The sequence below is a fragment of the Argiope bruennichi genome, chromosome 8 (assembly GCF_947563725.1).
Source record: "Argiope bruennichi chromosome 8, qqArgBrue1.1, whole genome shotgun sequence".
Classification (NCBI taxonomy): domain Eukaryota; kingdom Metazoa; phylum Arthropoda; class Arachnida; order Araneae; family Araneidae; genus Argiope; species Argiope bruennichi.
The window spans coordinates 25,728,771-25,751,911 of NC_079158.1; the positions used below are offsets into that span (position 1 = coordinate 25,728,771).

At 29.7% G+C, this 23,141-nt stretch overlaps 1 protein-coding gene across 2 annotated transcripts in view; it reads left to right on the forward strand.

Moving 5' to 3' along the window:
• Positions 1–23,141, forward strand: part of LOC129980933 (protein PALS1-like) — a 198,879-nt gene that overhangs the window by 33,811 nt on the left and 141,927 nt on the right. For both annotated transcript variants that reach the window (XM_056091434.1, XM_056091433.1), the window contains exon 2: positions 11,093–11,189. In XM_056091434.1, the coding sequence (XP_055947409.1) occupies positions 11,133–11,189 (57 nt within the window). In that variant the 5' untranslated portion in view covers positions 11,093–11,132. The remainder of the gene's footprint in view (positions 1–11,092; positions 11,190–23,141) is intronic.

Sequence of the window (23,141 nt, forward strand, 5' to 3'; positions counted from 1 at the left end):
TTCCCTTATTCATATTCTCATTTTAATTTATTATTATTTTGGGATATTTGAATTATTTCTTTTGCTCCTTCGAGATTTTTGGGAAAACTTCATGTAAAATTTTTCATAACACATATTTTTGTTTTATTCTACAGTATATAATTTTCTATTTGTATAAAAATAAAGGAAAAATATACCAATAAATTATTTCAGAAACAGTTATATTCAAGAAGGTGCTACAATATGAAAATAATAAAAAAAGGGGAAATAAAGAAATAAGAAATCAAAACCTGAATAAATTCAAAAAATACTTCTGATTAAATTTGCACAATGATTAACATTGAGAGAGGAAAACCATCATAATTTCCATTTCGAGATCACTAACCAACTGTTTTTTTTTCTCTGGAGCGTATCAATGTCAAATTTCAATTAGTAAAATCTCAACGGAAGAGGTAAATAAGAAAGGCACCATGATATTAAATTATCTATACTATGAAAATGGATCTTTTATTATAGAAAATATCGAATATTAATTATTTACACCATTTTTTTTTGTATGTTAGTTACTTTCAAAACATAATTGGATAATTTTTAGGATTATTTAACCAAAGGGAATGATGCGCTTTGTAGCTTTTACTATACTCTTAAAGCAAACTGTTTTGAAATATACTATCATAACTATTTTCAGAGCCATTCTAATTCAGGCAATTGTTTGGGCCCAATCTGTTGTTGTTGTTATTATTACTATTATGGATATAAATGAATTTAAAATATATTTATATTATGGACTTTTTTAAAAATATATTTATATTATAGCTTTTTAAAATACAAAAACTAAACTAAACTATTATTTAAACTATTTTAGTAAATTATAACCTAATAAATTTCCTCTCGGATCATACAAAAGCACTTCTACTGTATTCTTTACCCTTTAATCTCTTGACCATTAATTCTTTATTATTCAAATAGGAAAGGTGTATCAATGTGAACTCTAGTTCAGTATCAGCAGATAAGTAGCACTTTCTCATAAAAAGGATTAAATAAACTATTTTTGAATCGCTGCCACATAAATTGTCAACTTCAATGATAATTATTGTATTTTTTTATCAATGCAATATTTAACAGAATGAAGGTTACAATAAAAGTCAATTTAGACAAAAGCCCAAATAAGATAATCCTTCCCTATTTATTCTTTAAACAGTATAATGTTTTTATACTTCAAAACATTTTAAATTGCTCTCAACGAAAATTACTCATTGTAAAGGGGGGGGAGAGAGAGAGAGAAACTAACATCAAAAAGATTTGTTTTGAGACATATATTCTTTCAGTAAAATATGTAAGTATAAAAAGGATTTACTCCCAAAATGCAACCCTCTTTCAAATGCAAAACCATTTTCAAATGCTGATTCAACAAGCCAGAAGAAGGCAATCAAGCCTCAAAAGATTGTTATTCTACCATGTTTCGGACTAAAGAGTCGAATTTTTTTCATAAGTGTTTTCGGAAAGATGTCTTTCTGTAATAAATTATAATTTCTTCCTTTTGGACCACATGCTTTGGAATTAACTCTTCCAAAACTTACATTTCGTGTTGCCATCTGTTTACAAAGTATAAATCTCTCTGCAAGTTATGTAAATAATAAATTTGTTAACTCTAAATCCTCAGGTTTATCCTTAGGCTAGGATCTGGAGATCATTATCATGCCAAGAAATTCGATACATTTTGCACCACATAATTAAGAAAAAAGCATTAAATATTGTTATAAAAGCATTTTTATTCTGCTTGAGTGTTGATGGGAGTCCTTTTATATAGCACACCTGATACATAATTAATATAAAGATAATTTTATCTTAAAAATAATTTTAAGCGATCTTTACATCATGCAATATGTATTATACAACTTACAGATAGCATCCAAGCAAACATTCTCATACTAAACGGATCAATTACTATGTTCAAATATTAACAATTAAACTGTACAACACCATCTTTTTTAAATATCAATCGTATTCTTCTATATAAAAATGTAAAAGTAACTTCGGAAAATCTAAAAATATAATATTGAACGTATATGTATATTTTCCAAACGCAATGGATTATCCAATTATGTATGTTTAAATTAAATTTAAGATTATTTTCCATGTATTCTTCTGCACATTTATACAAATTATTTGGTTTATACTTAAAAATGAACCTCGCTCGAAATTAAAATACTATTAATGAATACTTAGCCTTTTTTACATAAATATGCGATAAATTTTCTAACCTCAATAATGTTGGAAAACTTTTTTCGTAGACTATGGAGTTTAATTAACAACAGAAATGTTAGGAATTATGTTTTCGACAATCATATATCGCTCAAACCATGTGCTGAAAACAAATATGAAAAAAATACAAAATAATTTATTATCCATCCAGCTAAGCAAATCACGTGAAATTAAAAATTTTATTCTTCATCTAAATGACCTAAAGAGAAAAAAATTTAATGAAGGGTAATGGAACTCAAATAGATATCTTAAAGTTTCATCATCATTTTGATTAATTGCAGCATCTTATAATTACTACCAATTAAAAATAAAATTCTAAAATTAATTAAAGAAAAAAATCAAATAATAATTAGCCCTTCCTGTTTTGTAGTTTTATCAATTGTGGTCATTCAAAAACTTTCAAGTCATACCAAGTAGTCGTTTCTTTATTGTATTCCTAATATTACGCAAGTTTATGTGGTCATTTGTGTTTGTGATGAAAACAATTACTTTTCGTCATTCAAATGCTTATCATTGATGGCATCTGTCCAACAAGTGTGTTTCACTAATAATTACGAAATGCATCATAATGCTATTTCAAAATGCTTTTGCAATGTTAACATTATTTCGCAAGCTTTTAATTCACGTTTATTTTGTTCATTGAACTTCTTGCCTAAATAAATGTTGTTACTTTATATATTTTTAACTAATATTCTCAATTCTCAAATTTACGAACTAATGCGGTCGGAAGAGTATTAGTAAAATCATGAACTATTTAATAGATCATATTTAAAATTGCATATTACTCCTGAATTTAAATTGCATCCAGTGCATGTAAAATATAATATACATTAAATATAACTGCATTATTAGAAAGCATTTAACAAACTACAGAAATAAAAGATATCTATAACTGAGCTATAGATGGGCAGTAAAAAAGAGTTCCAATCATTAGATAAATGGAAGTATTTAAATCGATTTTAGAACTGAATACAGATCGATTTGATGAAAAATTTGCTTCAGATTTGTGATTTGGATAGAAAGAAAACAATTCCTAAATTATTGCGCTTTGTAATTAAATTATTGCGTTTTTCAGTTTTGCCCGCATATGCTTGGTGGGATAGCCGAGCAGACTCCGTTGATGAATGTCGCTCAGAATTTGATGCAGATATACATTTTTGTTGTATATGGTAATATAGGATATTATTAATAATAACCATGGCTGAAATTAATTATATTCCGAAATTATTAATAATAACAAGATTTTTTACTATTATTGTAATATTTTGGTCATAAAACCAATTTCATTCATTTAGCTCTTCCCTATTTTCTGTAGCATACTTACATACAGAAAATCATTAAAAAAAATTTTTTTTCGATCTTAAGACGATTTCAAATGTAAATATTCGTTGAAATTTAGATGTCGTATTGTTCAGCAATTACAATATTTTTTATACAGTATATATTAGAAAGCAAAAGAGGACAAAAAAGTAACCAATTTAAAATTAGAACAAAACGCGAAAATGATGGCGGTCATCCGTAGCAACAAATCTATTCAGAGAAAGTGTTTTCTAAAATCCTTTAATCCTCCTAAATGATTAACTTCCCCAACTGACTCAACACCGGTATAATACTTCCAAAGTGATCTACCCTGTGTTAAGGATTAACCACTGCAGCCCCGGTTATGCGTCAAAGCAGCACCTACCACACATTCGAACCAGATACTATTATTAACTTTTCGGGAACTGGTGGTTGCGAAGGAGATCATCTGAACCGCAACGACCTTAGCTTCCGACAGGTGGTAGGTCCCTGCTTTGTTTTGGCTCATCAGCAGTTCGTTACCAGAGGAAGAGTGGCTCCGCATTGCCGATGAAGCGTTCTTGGGACAGGAATGTGGGGTTCAGAGATGAACCAAAGAAGTTTGACCCTCTTTGGCTCTCGCTGATAAATAATTTATCTTGGTTTCGAATCTGCATACATAATGATATTGACAGATTGTAACGTTCTTTTGAAACATATCCACTGTACAGCAGATTTCCATTGAAATGGCGCATAAATGAATCAGCAATGACGAATCTAATTCATATATCGAATTACAGAATTTTAATGTAGATAACCTTGGCTCATTCGAACGTATTTTATTCGAATTCATCGGTTATTGCAATATTTTTCAATGGTAACTCAAATTTCCTGTTAACAAAAGAAAAAAAAAAAAAAACGTAAAAATATTTTTATTTTCGAATTTATGATTAATTTATAATCAAAATCGAAAAAAAATATTATTTCTATTCTAGCAATAACTGTTCTGAGCCAGCCACGACGTGATTAATAATATTGAAATCATAATGGCAATAATATAAATGAAAAATGAAGAAATTTATGTTTAGAGTTATAGAAATTTAATGCCAGTGCACTTGGGTCATCCGAACGTACTTTATTAGAATTCATCGGTTAATTGAATATTTTTTAATTAGTACTTTCAATTTCTTATTAACGAAAAATCAAAAATAATCCCAAATATTTTATGATTTAAATTTATCGTTATTTCGTAGTAAAAATCAGTATATATATATATATATAGGTAATGATATTTTAACTCTAATTTCAATTTAATTAATTTTAATAGTAACTTCATCTTAATTTAGCCCATAGTAACTTCATTCTAAAATATTCTCTTATTTCGTGATCCAATTCCACTGTCTCTACTTAATTAATTCAAGAGCAGCTTTGTTAAATTGTTGAATCAGCTAAAATCTAACTTTCCCACACTACGCGTGAAGAGATAACATACCGCTGATCAAGCAAATTCTTCTTTAAAATCTCCCTGTGTTTCCCCTACCTTGTCCACCCGTATAACGAAAATCCCTATCGAAATCTCATAATACATTAGCACTGTAAAGAAGTATTTTCCCTATCAAAATCATAGGTTATATAAGACCAGGGATAAAATGTCCAAGAGCTCTTCCCTCATTCCTCTCTGTGTCGTTCTGTGTGCTCGTCGCTTGTACATATGCTTGCTTCTTCAAAATGAAATAAAACGACGTCACGAAATTAAAAGTATCTTCATTGTCTTCAAACTGCATCATGCTTCGCAACAAATAATATTACATATTAAAAAGTCGACAGGATAGTTTCCTGTGAAAAATTATGAAATAACTAAACCAAACGCATTAACAAACAAAGCTACTGATATTGTCCATGTATCAAAATTAAGAACATATTATCCACCAGAAAAATTAAAATTAAGTCATGAATAATAATTTAAAATTAAAAAAAAATCCTTTTATTTCTCATGTTTTTTCCACATAACCCCACTTAGGTTGGCCCGTTGTCTCCACTCGTAAGAGTTAGTTTTTCTTTTCTTCATGATGATGATGTGATAGGCGCCATCACAACATAAATTCAAATACCTCAGTCTTATTGAGATGTGAGTATAGGGTCAACCTTACAATTAATTTCTATCTCTTTCTATTTTTATCCTGGATATGTTGTTCTCCACTTTGGAAATAAATATTCCTGGATGAGAGTAGAGAGAGAATAAGAATTACGTCCCCTTTTCTTGATGTCCTACTTTTGGGTCATTAAGTTTCACCCACTACTAGAAATTGGTGGACAAGGTTTTACTATTCACCACTAATTGGCTAACTAGTGGGTTAAAGTTTTTCTTTCACAAATACACATTTTTATGTCATTTGTTTTAAATATTTATATTATAAGAGTATTTTGAATCTCATATTATTTTCATATATATATATATATATATATATATATATATATATATATATATATATATATATATATATATATATAAGCATTATGCCCAAGCAATGAGCACACACACAACACAGAACGACACAGAAAGAAATGAGGGAAAAGCACTTGAACATTTTATCCCTGGTCTTATATAACCAGAGATATTGATAGGGAAAATATTTCTCCATAGTGCTTATTTATAATGAGATTTCGATAGAGATTTTCGATACACGCGCCGACAAGGCAAGGGAAACACAGGGATCTTTTAAAAAAGAATTTGTCGCGTCAGCGGTATTTTGTCCCTTCACTCGGAGTGTGGGAAAGTTAGGCTTTTAGCCGATTCAGAAATTTTCCAAAGCTTCCCTTAAATTAATTAAGTACAGAAAGTGGAATTGGATCAGGAAATAAGGGAATATTTTAGAATGAAGTTACTATGGGCTAAATTAAGATAAAACCTTGGAAATTAATTAAATTTAAATTAGAGTTTAAAATATCATTACATATATATATATATATATATATATATATATATATATATATATATATATATTGATATCGTACGCTTAACTGCTGATGAAAAAAATAAATAAATAAACGAAACGATTAAATGAAAATGAAGACATATTAATGGAGGGGGGGGAGTGAAGAAATAAGTGAGTTTGTAATAAATATTTCTTTCCAAATTTAAATTGTGTAAAAGAAATGTTCATGATACTTGGGATATTGATTCTCATTTGGCTTCGTTCTAAACCAGCGAAGATATAAAATTCCCCTTCCCCACGAATTTACAAAGAAGGTATCTGTTAAATAGACATATAGAAATTAATTAATTTAAAACCAATTTTGAAAAACGTGTTTTGACTATTCTTATTTTAATCTATGCAGAATTTTTCTGGTATTAATCATCAGTTTTTTACATATATAAATTTGAAAAAAATCAAAGAAATTAGAATATTGGATGTAGAAATTTTAGTTTTCATTCTTAAGAATTTTTGGAGGAGCTATTATATTTTACCGAGTTCGTAAAATTCAACAAGTTACTTAGAAATTCAAAAGAAATTTCATTAGAAAGAGAGTTTTTTTTTTTTTTTTTTTTTTTTTGTCTGAAAGTAATGATCTGAAGATAATTTTATTTTTCCTACGATCATCACAAATAATTTTTAAAAAGTAAGAAAAATCACTCAAAAGGGAAACAAAAAATTAGAGAAATCACTCAAAAGGGAAATAAAAAGTGAGAGAAATCACTCAAAACAAAATAAAATATTGAATAAGAATCTTTCTACAGTAAATTTTAAAATTCGGATTTCGAGGTGTATTGAATCACTATTGTGACTATCTTTGTAACAATTATAGCTCGGACACTATAAACCCGAAAGTACATGAATGCTTTCTATTGCAAGTACAGATATTTAAACATATTTCTTGCGTCCTCTGAGTGAATAATTTTTTAAAGACTTGAATTCACTAAAGGACATTAACGCACAAAATACAAATAAATCAGCGAAAATAACTTCCCCAAAATTTTCTCGCAATTTCTTTAATAAAGGCATTATTTCTGGCCTCTCACAAAAATATTATGGACTTCGTATAAGGCAGAGAACCCCTTACATAGCATTGGCATGCAACAGTTATAAGATATTAACTTTTGGCTTTAATTTAGCATTTTTTTTTAGTCTGTCGTGTGATCTTTGGTGAAAGTTTTTTGGGTCCTGGCATGCGGGTATTCGAAAATCGAATTTGTGTGTTAGATGCATTTTTCCTAACTGATGGAAATTAAAATTTCACACATCTGTAATTCTAGTTGCCAAATTCCATATCTAAGTTGATATATTTAAATCATTATTTTAGTGAGTTATCGCTTTTACATGTTTCTGAAAGATCAAAAAGGCAGATGGTCAACCCCTTGCTGGATTTGGCACAAAATTTGATGTCTATAATATAGATGTTAAACATGTGTACTGAATTTAAACCATCTAGCTCTCTTCTTTTTCTTATATCATGTTAACTTATATTCGGACAGCCGGACAAACATTTATTCTGATTGAAATTCGCTCAAAATTTGATATACATCTACAAATTTAGTGTAAAGATCATATACAAAATCTCATCTGTCTAGCTCTGATTGTTTTTGAGTTATCTTTGTCACAGGCAAAAAGAGGAACAGACCTAATTCCAAAAGTCGAACTCAATGAGATCTGAAAAAGTGGAGATAGGTCAAAATCTCGAGTTCGAATTTCTGACAACTCTTTCTCTATACTTCGTACACCACAAAGTAAAATAAAATAAGTGATAAAAATTCTTTTCCTTTTTTTATATATGTTTTGAATGTGGTAATTGTGAATTGTACTGTTTATTTCGAAATTTATTCGTACAATTGTCGCGTTCAATGTCTGTTCATTCATGTATACTGTACTTATTTATTGAAATTATTTTTAATTACTATTTTTTTTTATTTTTATCATTATCACTTTATTTATTAAAAAATAATTACCATTTCTATTAATCATGTGTGCATTATTTATTAAAACTGTTGAATAATTTTAAATATCTCACCTGACATTTTTAATTTAAAAATTATCGTTTTTATTTCCTGCATTCATTTTCACACTCTGTTTTCTTTATTCGGAATTTTAAATAATTTAGATTTTTTTGTGGTCGAATTCAGCTTTATCGTTCGTTTCAAATTAGTTCAAACCCCGCTGTACTAAGAAAACACGCACAAAAGTAAATGCAGACATGTGTCCTATGCATTTGCTTATAGCAAATATTACTTTCGTGCTTATGTAAAGAGTAAGGAAAATTTTCTTGCGTGAAATAATTTCAGACACATGGAAATCTTTCTCTTCTCGTTTGTTATCACGCAAACAAAGCTAATAAAAACGAACTAATCGCCGTTGTACCTCCAGGCATTTTGAATGGAATATTTTGAAATTCTATTTTTTCACCTGTTACAGCAATTTCATTTCAATTCCCATGAGTAAATAGAAAATGCGTGCGTGTAAAAACTGTGGCGTGTTAATTTTGAAATGAAAAGAACATCTGTTATGAGAATTTCAATTGAAAAGTTATGTTGATCATAGTTTTGAGAATTTGTTGAGAACTTTTACTTTTGTTCTCAGATAGACTTGAACCTACTAGTGATTAATATAAATTTATTATATTTTTGTTTGTTTTTAGAAATATTTTAATATGTGTTCTAGATTATCATATCTATAATATTTCTACCATTAAATTACATAACACCAAAATCTTGCATCTGCAGAAAGGACATCTGTTATGAGAATTCCAATTGAAAAGTTATGTTGATCATAGTTTTGAGAATTTGTTGAGAACTTTTACTTTTGTTCTCAGATAGACTTGAACCTACTAGTGATTAATATAAATTTATTATATTTTTGTTTGTTTTTAGAAATATTTTAATATGTGTTCTAGATTATCATATCTATAATATTTCTACCATTAAATTACATAACACCAAAATCTTGCATCTGCAGAAAGGACATCTGTTATGAGAATTCCAATTGAAAAGTTATGTTGATCATAGTTTTGAGAATTTGTTGAGAACTTTTACTTTTGTTCTCAGATAGACTTGAACCTACTAGTGATTAATATAAATTTATTATATTTTTGTTTGTTTTTAGAAATATTTTAATATGTGTTCTAGATTATCATATCTATAATATTTCTACCATTAAATTACATAACACCAAAATCTTGCATCTGCAGAAAGGACATCTGTTATGAGAATTCCAATTGAAAAGTTATGTTGATCATAGTTTTGAGAATTTGTTGAGAACTTTTACTTTTGTTCTCAGATAGACTTGAACCTACTAGTGATTAATATAAATTTATTATATTTTTGTTTGTTTTTAGAAATATTTTAATATATGTTCTGGACTGTAATATCTGCAATATTTCTACCATTAAATTACATAATACTAAAAATATGCTTTCTAGAATCTAAAAATCCCAACATTTCATTCTGATTATTTCCTTTTACTTTAGTTTCATTAATATTCAAGATACATGGTACATATTGAAGACACATGGTAGTTACTTTGGAAATATTTCATAATTTTGAAGAACTGTAACATGACATTGTCACCACCTTAGTCAGCATATCCTTTTCTGATTTCTGCACGGCATTAAAAGCTGACTAGGGATTTAATCAGTAACATATACGTGGATGATGCAAATTAATGTAATTTAATCTCGAAATCAAGAGAATGCCAATAACCCCAATAACCAAATGAATTGTCTGGAATTCACACGGTTTCGAAAATACTAAACCAATCATTTTTCATTTGTTTAAGTTGGAAGTTTATTCTTTGCGAAGAATCGTTAAAAACTTATTCTGTGTAGCAGAAAGAAAACATTATACACACATAAATATGACTTTTTTTTAATAAATCATGACTTCGTGACTGTATTATCTGAAATTATCTAATTCTGATGCGTTTTTGATACATTTTTAATGGAATATTACAAGAATTTTGTTTAGAATCCTATTAGTTCTTTTGATTTCTGTTAACTATTTACCATGTTTTTTTTTTCTTTATTTCCAATTTTTTTTAAATGTATCTTGATTTATTTTTATATTGATGAAAAATTATATAAAAGCTAGTTTTATTGCTGATCATTTTTATTACAAAAGAATGCCGATTTTCAACTGAAATTGTGTATGTTAGAAGAGACACCTATTCACCTAGTTAAAAATATTAAAAAATGAAAAGCATTTAACTTGTGCTTAAAAATTATCTGGATGCCTTTCTGTATATGTAGTTACCATTACACACTATTAATACAAAACTTCTTAACTAATTTTTTTTAAATATATTTTTATTTTGTTAACTTAAAAAAAGAAATCGGGTGAAGTTTTGGACCCCCCCCCAAAAAAAAAGTTTTTTTTTTTTTTTTACTTATTCGACACATAATATGATGCAATGTTTCTCTTTTAGTTTTAATACTTACTTGTCGAAAAGAGGGACTTTTTGTTTGCAATAATTTATTGTTTAAGTGTAATAAAATGTGTTTTTTGTATCCATTCTCTTCATTAAATCTTAATGATATCTTCCCTCTGAAATTTATTATATTATCGCTTTCATATTTTTTGCAGAAATTAGAATGCTGAACATGTGTACGCAGGAATAATTGCCATGCCGCACACAACTTCTAACGAAGTCGTTGCCCCATCTCTAGGGGCACTATCAACGGTAAGTTTACATACATTTCACTCTTACCTCTCCAATTGATTATCCCGTGATTTCTGTGGATTGGCAATCAGTTTTTTTTTTATTGCCTCCCCCGTTTTTAGCAGTTTAATGAGTTTATTTTTACAATTACTGATTTTTATTATGTCATATTATTATAGTGTAACATATAGTAGTATAGTCAGTTCACTCTGTTTGAAAAATATTTGAACTTATTTGCAAGCATCGAATCCGTCGTGTGATTTTAAAAAATTACGCGGACAGATGGTTAAAAACCAAGCTATCTCGTAATCATAATCAAAAACCATGCTTTTTTCCCCTTTCAAAAGGATATATACTCAGTCTTTCTTTTGTATTGTATGTATATATGTAATGATATTTTAATTCTAATTTCAATTTAATTAATTTTCAAGATTTTATCTTAATTTAGCCTATAGTAACTTCATTCTAAAATATTCTCTTATTTCGTGATCCAATTCCACTGTCTCTACTTAATTAATTCAAGAGAAGCTTTGTTAAATTGTTGAATCAGCTAAAATCTAACTTTCCCACAATACGCGTGAAGAGATAACATACCGCTGATCATGCAAATTCTTTTTTAAAATCTCCCTGTGTTTCCCCTAATTTCTCAGCGCCTGTAATGAAAATCCCTATCGAAATCTCATAATACATTAGCACTGTGAAGAAATGTTTTCCCTATCTAAATCATAGGTTATATAAGACCAGGGATAAAATGTCCGAGAGCTTTTTCCTCATTCCTTTCTGTGTCGTTCTGTGTGCTCGTCGCTTGTACATATGCTTGCTTCTTCAAAATGAAATAAAACGACGTCACGAAATTAAAAGTATCTTCATTGTCTTCAAACTGCATCATGCTTCACGTAAAATTATATTACATTTTAAAAAGTCGACAGGATTTCGAAATTATTACATATATGCAGACTACTTCAAAAAAACTAGAACAACTAATTATTTCTCTTAATATTGTACATTTAGACATATATTTCCAAGAACAAAGATTCATTAAATAAGTTGAAGAATTATATTGTAAAACCTTGGTTTCTGTAGAGGCTGATATTATATTTTCCCTGTAGGGTAAAAATGTCAATTAATAAAACATTTATCATACATTCAGCTATGCACACACAAAAGCGATGCAGAGTATGCTACAAACACAGATTTAATTTTTGAGCTATCATTTTCACATCTATACAAAACCGTCAATGGAGAGATGGTCAATCCCATATCGGATTTCGTTCCAAATTTGACATGGATCTGCACTTTAATATTAAATCTATGTACAAAATTTTTATCAGTCTAGATCTTTGTCTTTTGTAGGTATAACGTTCACATGCATTTGAATAGTCTGACAGGAAGATTTCCAGTGAATGTATCTCGTTCGGAATCTACAAATCGTAATAGAAATTTGCATATTTTATATAAAGACCACGTATTAGATTTCATCTGTCTAGATTAAAGTTTTCTTGAGTTATTGTAGTCACAGACAAACGGACATTATTTCAAAAATGGGTTATTCCAACTCAAAGATCTCTAAAATGTAGAAAATCGTCAAAATCTTGAGCACTAATATTTTTGGCAATTACATTACTTTCTTTTTGTATACTGCGTATACGAGAAAGTAAACCAGAGGGGGTGGTCTCCACAGAACTTACTCTCATATTCTCTAATATACGTCTCATGCCAGAGAACGTCTTACATGACATTGGTATACAAAAGTTAAAAAATATTAACTTTTGGCGGGAATTTACTCAATTTATCGTTATCCTTGGCGAGTTATTTGGCGATGAATCCCTGGCATGCGTGAACAGTATCCAAAAATCGAATTTGTGTTTTAGAGACGTTTTTCTCAACAGATTGAAACAAAAATTTGACGCAAAACTACAATTGTATTCACAAATTCGCATACCAAATTTGATATATTTAAGTCATTGCGTTTTCGAATTACTTCGTTTCCATGTTTCTGAAAGTGCAGATCAAAAAACAGTCAAGTTGTATTTGGCACAAAATTTTTCAGGTCTTTACATAATAGTTCAATCTGTGTACCGAATTTTATTTATCTAGCTCTCTTTGTTTTCTAATTTTCATGTTAACTTATATTTGAACAGCCGGACTGAGGAACTTCCTCAGATCAGATTTCACTCGAAATTTTGATAGAAATCTGCAAGTTTTGAGTAAAGACCGTGTGCCAAATTTCAACCATCTAGCTTAAAATTCTTTAGAGTTATCTTTGCCACAGATAAATAGGTGGACATTTTTCAAAAGTTCGTTTTTCGAACTCAGGATGGTCTAAAACACAAAGATTCGTCGAAATCTCGAAACATATTTTCTCTATACTACATATACGAGAAAGTAAAAAGCTACAGTTACTTTCAGTAATTTTAATACCGAAAGCTTAGATTTTATGAAATTTTAAACTCAATCTATTTATAGATTGATTATCTGTCGTCGTATGCATTTACAAGCATGGAAACACGATAACCCATAAGAACAAAAATTTAAATTTTAATAAAATTAGGTGTGTGACCCTCTTTATTTTGGTTTCAGTTGGTCAAAAAAAATTCTTACGTGTTTTTACCTTTCTATACTATGAAACATAAAACTTGCGTGTATTTTTCTGAAAATAAATATCTGAGCATTCGTGGTATTCACTGTTTTTTTCAAAGACCACAATTTCATTGTGTTAGGTGGTTGATAATTCCTTTATTAAGAAACATGCAGGAAAGTTCCAAGGATGATTGGTTTTACTTCGGATACAAGAAAATATTGACAAAATCGCCGTTTTATCTGCTTACTATTCCAGTGCGCAGAAATGTATTTCACTCCACGTGCTCAACTTTCTCATTTGAAATGAACTTGACTTTACAGAAGATGTTTGAACAGACGGAAACCACAAACAGTGCTCTATGCGTCGCAATTAATCTATAACTACGTGACTGATCTGTTTGTCACGGAAGTAACAAATTTTTATAGGCAGTGAGTAATGGTTGAGTAATATTAGTTCCAAGCTTCTTCCTCTCGAAATTCCAATTTCTCATATTTTAATTTAATCGGATATAGCTAATAGTGTAATGACAATCACACAGCATCGTGGAACATATATATATATATTTAAAATTTACTGTGGAAAGTGTTTGCAAACGTTATTTTTTTGTCATTTGGTTATTAAAAATGGTATACCTTATCTGCTTGTGATTCTAACTATTATGCAACAAAAGAAAATTTTAAAAATGAGTCACGCTACTTTCGCATTTCCAAAATATACAAAGAGGAACTATTGCAATTATCAATCAGTTGAAAACTCGATGAATTTCCAACCCTCCCTGCCACAAATATACACATATATATATTTCGAAATTTGTCTTTGTGCCGATTTCTTTGACAGTCTATCCCGCTCGGTAGGGGGCACTTTGTAACTGAGGATGAGAAGCTTCCGGCATGGTAGTTGTTTCTCGCTACCCTTGCAGATATACGAAAAGGTGGGGGTTGGCTATCTCCCATCAAGAACGGGATGTACTTCCTTAAGAAAAGGTTGTATCTTGATGGCCCTTAGGTCTCAGCCACAGTTCCGGCAGTCTGTCATTCAAGTTTTTCCGTATGCCTTCGGGCGGGTCGGAGTAGTCAATTTATGATTCTCTGACAGTCTGTAAACACTATACCTCAATTATGTCTAGAATAAGTTGAATGAAGCAATTTTGGTTGTGATATTTATACCAAAATTGTGGACTTCTACCAAATTTTGGAGGAAATCTATATAAAAGAACTTCTGTCAGTCCGTATTTATCAACAAGATAAAAATAAATTGATCTAAATAGATAAAACTTGGAATTCAGTTTTCTAGTTCATATCCATATTAGATTTGGGACTAAATATGTCGGTTGATAGGCTATGTGTCAGTCTGTCTACGTAAAAATGTATATATAATGTAAATGTTTGTGTGTATTATATGGAAATAAATGAATGAAATGAATATGTGAGGTAAATGAATGAAATCAGTATGTGAAATGAATGAACGAAATGAATAAGTGAAGTAAATGAATGAAATGAATGAAGTAATTGAATGAATGAAATCAGTATATGAATGAAAGTGTAATGCCTGTCTGTGTGTATATAAGCAATAAGTCAAAAACACAACCAACTAGATAAATACATTTTGGATGCAGTCTTGAATTTCACATTATAAGTGTATATTAAATTTTTCTTCTAGTTATACAGCAGTAAATGGTTCCTAATTGCATATTCGATTGTCTTCGCTCTATAATGAAATTAAGCACAAAATGCACTATGTTCTGTGAGTAGTGTCTTTTTCTCAGGTACGAAAACATTTCTCGCTTTTACGCATGTGTCAGGGAATGTCGAATTCACAAAAGTAGGGTTGAAATAAAAGATAGAATAGGAATTGCTTACATTTTTTTTTTTCAATACAACAGACCCTGATTATCAGTAAAATTTAGATGTTTTTGTAACCACGGATAATATTCAAAATTAATCAATCCATATGAACAAAAAAACGCAAATTTTAAATTAAAACAAAATAATGAAGCTCAAAATGACCATCGAAAAAAGAAAAAAAGGAAACGAGTTTAACAAAAAGCTCAAGGCTTAACAAATAACTCTGGAACTGCTCTTATCTTACTTGCGATGTATAAACACCTTTGCAAGGTAAAAATAGTCTAAAAATATTAGTCTCGGATTCCTAAAACAAATAATACACGAAAATATAGAGGGAGGTAGGAAAAAAGTGGATGGACATTTCTACTGATTTCCAATCCTGACATCAGAGTACCACTTTTTCTCATCATTTTTTTTCATGTGGTGGAAAATCCATAAAAATTACGTGCAAACAATTGTTCCAGCCCGACATTTTAAATGGAAATTCCTTTGTTGGCAGACGGTCCTTTTCGTTTGGATGAGCATAGCATCTTACGAAAATTCCTCACGTTAGGAAAAAAAGAGAGGAAATCCCAACGACAAAACGAACGCGTGTTTATTTCTGTAATGTCGTTTATTCTGTTGTCTGTGCGAACAATCCCATGTACAAATGGAAAACATCACGACAATTTTATCACCTGAATCTCACATTTGACTGCAACCGTGAAGTGGAACGTCAAACAAAATTCTCGAAAAAAGGAGAGGAAAAAAAAAAAAAAAATCACGATGCAAGAATGGCACGTGCGACAACAAAATTACTTTTTGTGATTACAGTCAATTTTATTTTTATTGTTTTCTGAATGCGCTCCAAAAAATTAACAGCTTTGCTCACTTTAACTGTCAGGGAGTTAGGAATAGCAGTAGAAGCCTTACACGTGATTATCCAAAATGATTTTCTCAAAATAAAATCGCAACGAATATGTATATACAGGGTGATTCATTCTAATCATGGCTCAGAAATTAACTTCAAAATCATTAGACACAAAATTAGATTTCATTGGGAAAATACTTTAAATGCTGTTAAGAGTTATCTATATCTTTGTCAATAATAACATTGCCGAAAAAATTATAAAATTTCAGTTTGTATAAAGCTTCTCGACCTTATTGATGATGATGTTTTTCCGCGTTACAACGAAATGGGGGGTGCAGTAGCTTCTGAGGGTAAGGACCCCTGAGCACCCGAAGGCAAAAGTCTGACTTCTAACTCATATGATGATGACATTCATACACTCGTTTTTACAACCCCTTTTTACAGGGGACTCTTTCACACACCTTCACACACAGGACACAGGGTAGAGACCAATCATGCCCGAAGCCGGGAGACCCGCATCACGGAGAAGACGCGCTACCCCTAGGCTAGGACGCCGGCCCCGATCTTATTAGTCATATTGAGTAAAATATTTTTCACATATTTTTATACCTTGTATTTAAACTCTACTTTCATAATTTTATTAAATAGAATTAGCCACCTATAGAAATCAGTTCTCCGCCTAGATTATTAACCTTTTAGGTGATTAAAATATTAATATGGAATGCATTTTTTTAAAAGCATTTCACCTTGTTATTTGATACCACTGAAATGCTTGAATTCAGTTGATTCAGTTCGCTGCAAATTCAATAAGTGCGTAGATCACGAAATAAAAGCGAAATTGAAAACGTAGTTAATGACTGACAAAAACATGCGATTGAATGTTTTGATGTGTGAGTTTAGGTTCCCTCAGAGCATTTAAAAACATTGTTATGGACAGGGCCGCCGCTTGGGGGTGGCAAAATTGTTCACCGCACAAGGGCGCATGGCCAGGGGGGGGGCCAAAATTTATAGTCCTTATAGTTTTTTAATTTAATGTTACTTAAATAAAAGTTGTTAATTATACGCTTGCAATTTTGCATGTTTTATATTTTCTAAGCAATAAAATAAGATATTATTTTAATTTTATTTTACTTTTGTTTTCCTTTCTGCGGATTTGTGTGTGTGTGTGTGTGTGTGTGTGTGTGTGTGTGTGTGTGTGTGTGTGTGTGTGTGTGTGTGTGTGTGTGTGTGTGTGTGTGTGTGTGTGTGTGTGTGTGTGTGTGTGTGTGTGTGTGTGTGTGTGTGTGTGTGTAAAACAAAATTTGATTGCCGATAGGAACAATAATAACACGTTCCGTGTGGAGTTCACGCTACCACACGGAACGTGTTAAAAATCTAAGAATTTGTAACACTTAACAACAGGAATTGGAAATGTTTTGTATCGGCATATACTATTTATTCTTTATATGTTGTGAAGCTGTTGCGGCTCAACGTCGTTGTTTAGTTTGCTTTTTTTTTTTTTTTTTTTTTTTTGGAATTATGGTAGCGGCGCCACCGTATGTGTGTGCCCTTGAATTAACAGGGGAACCTTGAAATAACCCTTATTTTTAATCATATACGTAGTCACTGCTCATGAAGTGCGCATATTCTGTGAATTGCTTCGCAAGCAAAGTACTGTGATTAATTGTTTTCAAATTGTTTTTTGTTTATAATTGCTCCAAAAAGTAGGATTATTATTTAGAGGTAAATGAACAATCTAAATATATTATTAGTATTATTTTCTTAGCAGTAAAGATTTATAAAAAGAAACAATTCATTAAGAAAAACTTTTTTCTTTCAAATTAACAAAATAATTCAAAAACTTTTTATTTATCTCTATAAAACCCTATATAAATCTTATCCTTAATTGGGCAAAATTTGATTTATCTATTTCTGATATACAATAACAATTTCCAAATAATCGAAAAAAAATTCTAAAAAAAATTACTAATGATTATAGCTTTTTTTCATTAAAAGTTTATAATTATTATGTACCTCAGATGTTTTCAATATTTCATTGCTTATAACAAATGCTTTTTAGTAATTTGTATTTACTTAAATATTTTGTATCAGCAGAAAGAAGAAAAAATTTTACATTTAATTCTCACAAATAAATTTTCCACAAAAAAAAAAAAAGTTTATAAATTTTTAGTCAAATTAGTTTTTTTATCTGAATTTTTATTTAGTAGCAAATGACATAAATAGGCTTTCGACTTTCAAATAGTATATTGAGAGAAAATCAAATGATGCATTTTGTATATGGAATGAAAATTAAATCTTTTTATTTAGTGCCTGCCATAAATATTTTTTAAGAAACATGTTCTCAAAAAAAAAAATTCTGGAGCACAAAATAGAAAAAGGAAATTGCAACGAGAGGAAGCTAATCAGAAACTGGCGGGATCTCTAAGGACCATCAACATCAACATCTGGTTTGGAATTTCATAATGAAAATTTATCTCAAAATGTTAATTCATCAGAATATGATCAAGAAGGAGCCACGATTGTACCAATAGAAAACTTAGATGACATAGAAAATTCGCCTAGTAATAACGTAATATCTCAAAACGAAGATTTTGACTTTGAATTAAACGATTCCGCTACCTGGCTGATACAATTTATATAAAAATTAGATATTATTTAATTGAAAATGGCCCTTTCCGCTTGATAACCAAACATTTACGTAGAGATAATTCTGGCAGAAAGTTTTCAGTATTGTTCTATTATAGAACATTACCGAATAAAAAAAATTTAGAAATTATTTAATACATTCAAATTCCCAAAACGCAGTGTTTTGCTTCCCATGTAAACTATTCAGTGAGAAGCATTCACAGCTTATTAAGGATGGATGTAATGATTGGGCACATTTAACCCGCATTTTGAAAACACATGAAAGCAGTGCATCTCACCTTAAACACAGTTCAAAATGCAATAAATTCAAAATGTTTTTGCGTAATTTATGTACCATGGATGCAGCTCAACAAAGACTTTATGATGCAGAAAAGGTTTACTGGCAATTGGTTATTGAACGGCTTATTTATTTAATTCAATATTTAGCCCGGCAATGCCTTGCATTTAGAGGTTCTTCGAAAGAGTTGTATCATAGTGATAATGGAATTTTTGAAGTAGTTGAAACCATTACAAAATTTGATCCAATAATCGCTGAACATCTCAAAAGAAGAACATTGCACGTTACTTAGAGGATCAAATTCAGAATGAAATTATAATAATTATTTCAGAAGGAATTAAAATGCATTTATTACATATGAATAAAGAGTCAAAATATTACTCACTAATTCTGGATACTACATCTGATGTCAGTCATACCGAACAGTTGACTGTTGTAATTCGATTTGTTTATTAGAACGAGGAAACCAATAAAGCCCAAATTGAAGAGCATTTTTTAGGATTTCAATCTGTCGAGTCGACGACACTACTGGACAGGGTCTGCTTGAATTCATAAATGGACATTTAAAATCGTTAGAACAAAATTTATTAAATTTACGAGGCCAATCTTACGATAATGGTGCTAATATGAGAGGAAAGCACAAAGGATTGCAACAAAAAAATTATTGAAAATAATTCGAGGGCACTCTATATCCCCTGCTCTGCCTATTCTCTAAATTTAGTTGTAAATGATGCAGCTAAAATTTTCTTCGAAACAGTTAATTTATTCGGAGTAGTGCAGGAGCTTTACAACTACTTTTCTTCATCCGTTAAACGTTAATCTATTTTGCAACAGTATGTTGAAAATCTAACTATACAGCCACTCTCCAACACCAGATCGAAAAGAAGAATTCAAGCTTTAAGACCGTTGAAAAACGATTTGAAGGGAATTTTGAGAGCGTTAATAAATATTCAAGAAGATCAAACAAGAGACATGGAATCGAGAACTCAAGCAAAAAATTTGATTCAGAAGGTTTCCTCGTTTAAATTCATTTGTGCCATTAATATCTGGCACGATATTTTAAATTTAGTAAATGTGGTAAATAAAATAATGCAAAATTCTAAAAGTGATTTACAAATCGTGACTGAGAATTTACAAAATCTTATATCAGAACTAAATAATCATAGATCAGATGAAGCGTTTGAACATGCAATTGCCAATGTAAGTATCGTTGCTGATGATTTGGGGGGGGGGGATACTGATTTTCCACAAAGTCGAAACAGGTTTAAAAAGAAACTATTCCAAGATAAACAAATCGACGAACAATCGATAATCCAAGACAAAAATTTAAGGTTGAATTTTACAATATAATATTCGACACTGCTATTTCTTCAATCACTGAAAGATTCAGTCAATTAAAAGAACATTACAATTACTTCAAGGTAGTACACTATATACCTAATTTAAAAAACTGGAGTGACAATAAAATTTTAAAACATTGTAAATTACACACAATTATTAACATTAAAGGATACTAAAAATGTTAATAAAAAGGAGAATGACGGATTAAATTTGTTCGAAGAAATAAAATCTTTGCGATGTTTTACCAAAGTGGATATGTCGCATATTGATGTTTTAATTTATATTTATGAAAACAATCTAATCGATACATTTCCAAATACTGCAATAACTTTACAGATTTCTTTAACCCTGCCAGTTTCAGTGGCTACTGGAGAACAAAGTTTTTAAAAACTTAAATTTATAAAAAACAACATGCGATCTACCACGGCGTAGGAGAAATTATCGGACTTGTCAATTATATCCATAGAGAGCGAAATTTTGGATAAATTAAATATAAAGGAATTGATACGAGCGTTTGTAGCTGCTAAAGCTAGGAGAATCAATATTTGAATTATTTTCTAATTTTTATATTTTACTTAAAAACTGTTTTATCATTGTTTTGTTTTTAAAATTTATGAAATAATAAAAACAATAACACAAACGTGTTTTAATATTTTATTTTTAAAGCTTTTCAGTTCGAAAGTCAAATTTTGAATACTATAAAAGAGTAATTCACATATAATTTGCAGCACTTTATAAGAGTGTAACAGAACAGAATTAAGGGGCGCCAAATTTCAATTTGAGCAAGGGCGCCTAATACCCACGCAGCGGCCCTGGTTATGTATCAGTATATCAAACTGAATTTAAAGTATTATTAAATTCTACATAAATGGTATTGATTCATTAAAATGGAATTATTTTTGTTTTAAAATAAAATAAAAGTTATTTTGGTAAGATAATTATTTTGGGAGATTTAAACACTCATTTTGATTGGTATTTCTTTGACGCGTGTCAATTTAGGTATCTTTAAAAGAATGCAATAAACATTAAGAATTTTTATCCCTTTACTCGGAGCGTGAGAACCTGCGGGTTACAGCAGTTTGGATCTGCTGATCAGGAAATACGAGACCATTTTAGAATGAAATTAATATGGGTTAAATTAAGACAAAAATTAGGAAATTAATTTATATATATATATATATATTTGAAATGTTGTTATGAAAGTATGTCCACCTAAAATTTTTTTTTTTATTTCCTTTGGCTGAGAGAAAACTCGTATTTCTTTTATACATGGAATATTTAGTAATATTAAGTAAATATGAATATTTACTTAATATTACTAAATAATAATAAAATAAATATTCATATTTATATATATATATATATATATATATATATATATATATATATATATATATATATATATATATATATATATATATATATATATATATATATATATATATATATGAATATTCATATTTATTCAAATATTCATTTGAGTGATAATTTTAAAATTAGTGAATTCAAAGCATCTTTACTACAAACAAAAATGAAATAACCGAATTATAAAAATAATATATAAAATAAAATTATTATTATTATTATCAATAGGTATATTTTCACAATGTTTAAAAATATGTAAAATTATATCATTTGGGGTTGTAATATAATGACGATTCGAAAAAATCACGTTCTATAACATAAGTTTGCTGCTAATAAAGCCTACCCCACCCCACCCCACCCCACCCCGCCTTCCTTCTTAAATAATTTTAATGCCCTGGGCTGCAAACAAACTTTATACGCTCCTTCTTAAGTCATAATGATAATGAATATTTCATTATTTGAAAATCTAAAATCGCTCAGAAAGTGAATGATGTCGAATTTCTAAGCGAATAATACCAAACAATAAACATCAGGCATATGTTCAACAACTTATGCTGATACTTGCTGAGCCCTTCTCCTCTTCCCCAAAGCATTTTAGTGCGCCGGATTCCAAACAAAATATGATCTTGTTTAGTGTAATGAATATTGTTACAGTTGAAAATCCATACTATTTGCGCAGAAAGAGAGTGATACCAAATTTTATTCGAGTTTCCCATTCCATTTTTCATTTATTTAGTTTTTTATTAGCGTGTTTATCGAAGAAATATTACCAAAATGTTTTTCTGTTGTTGTTGTCGTTCCGTTATCAGGGAGAGCATAATATGAAGATTTAGAATCTCGAGTTTTTTTCCCGGTGATTAAAATGCTTTCCATTTATGCACTTCGCCAAGGAAATTGTGAAAATTTATTAAATATAAGGCATTTGAATATTTTGTGCATTATTTTATCCTATTGCAGTCATTTTCTCCGGACTACTTTTTCCAAAAAGAAAGAAAAAATACAAGTGTTTCTTGAAGGGTAAAGAAAATGAATTCAATATTCAATAAGAATTCCGTTTTTAGCCTAAGTA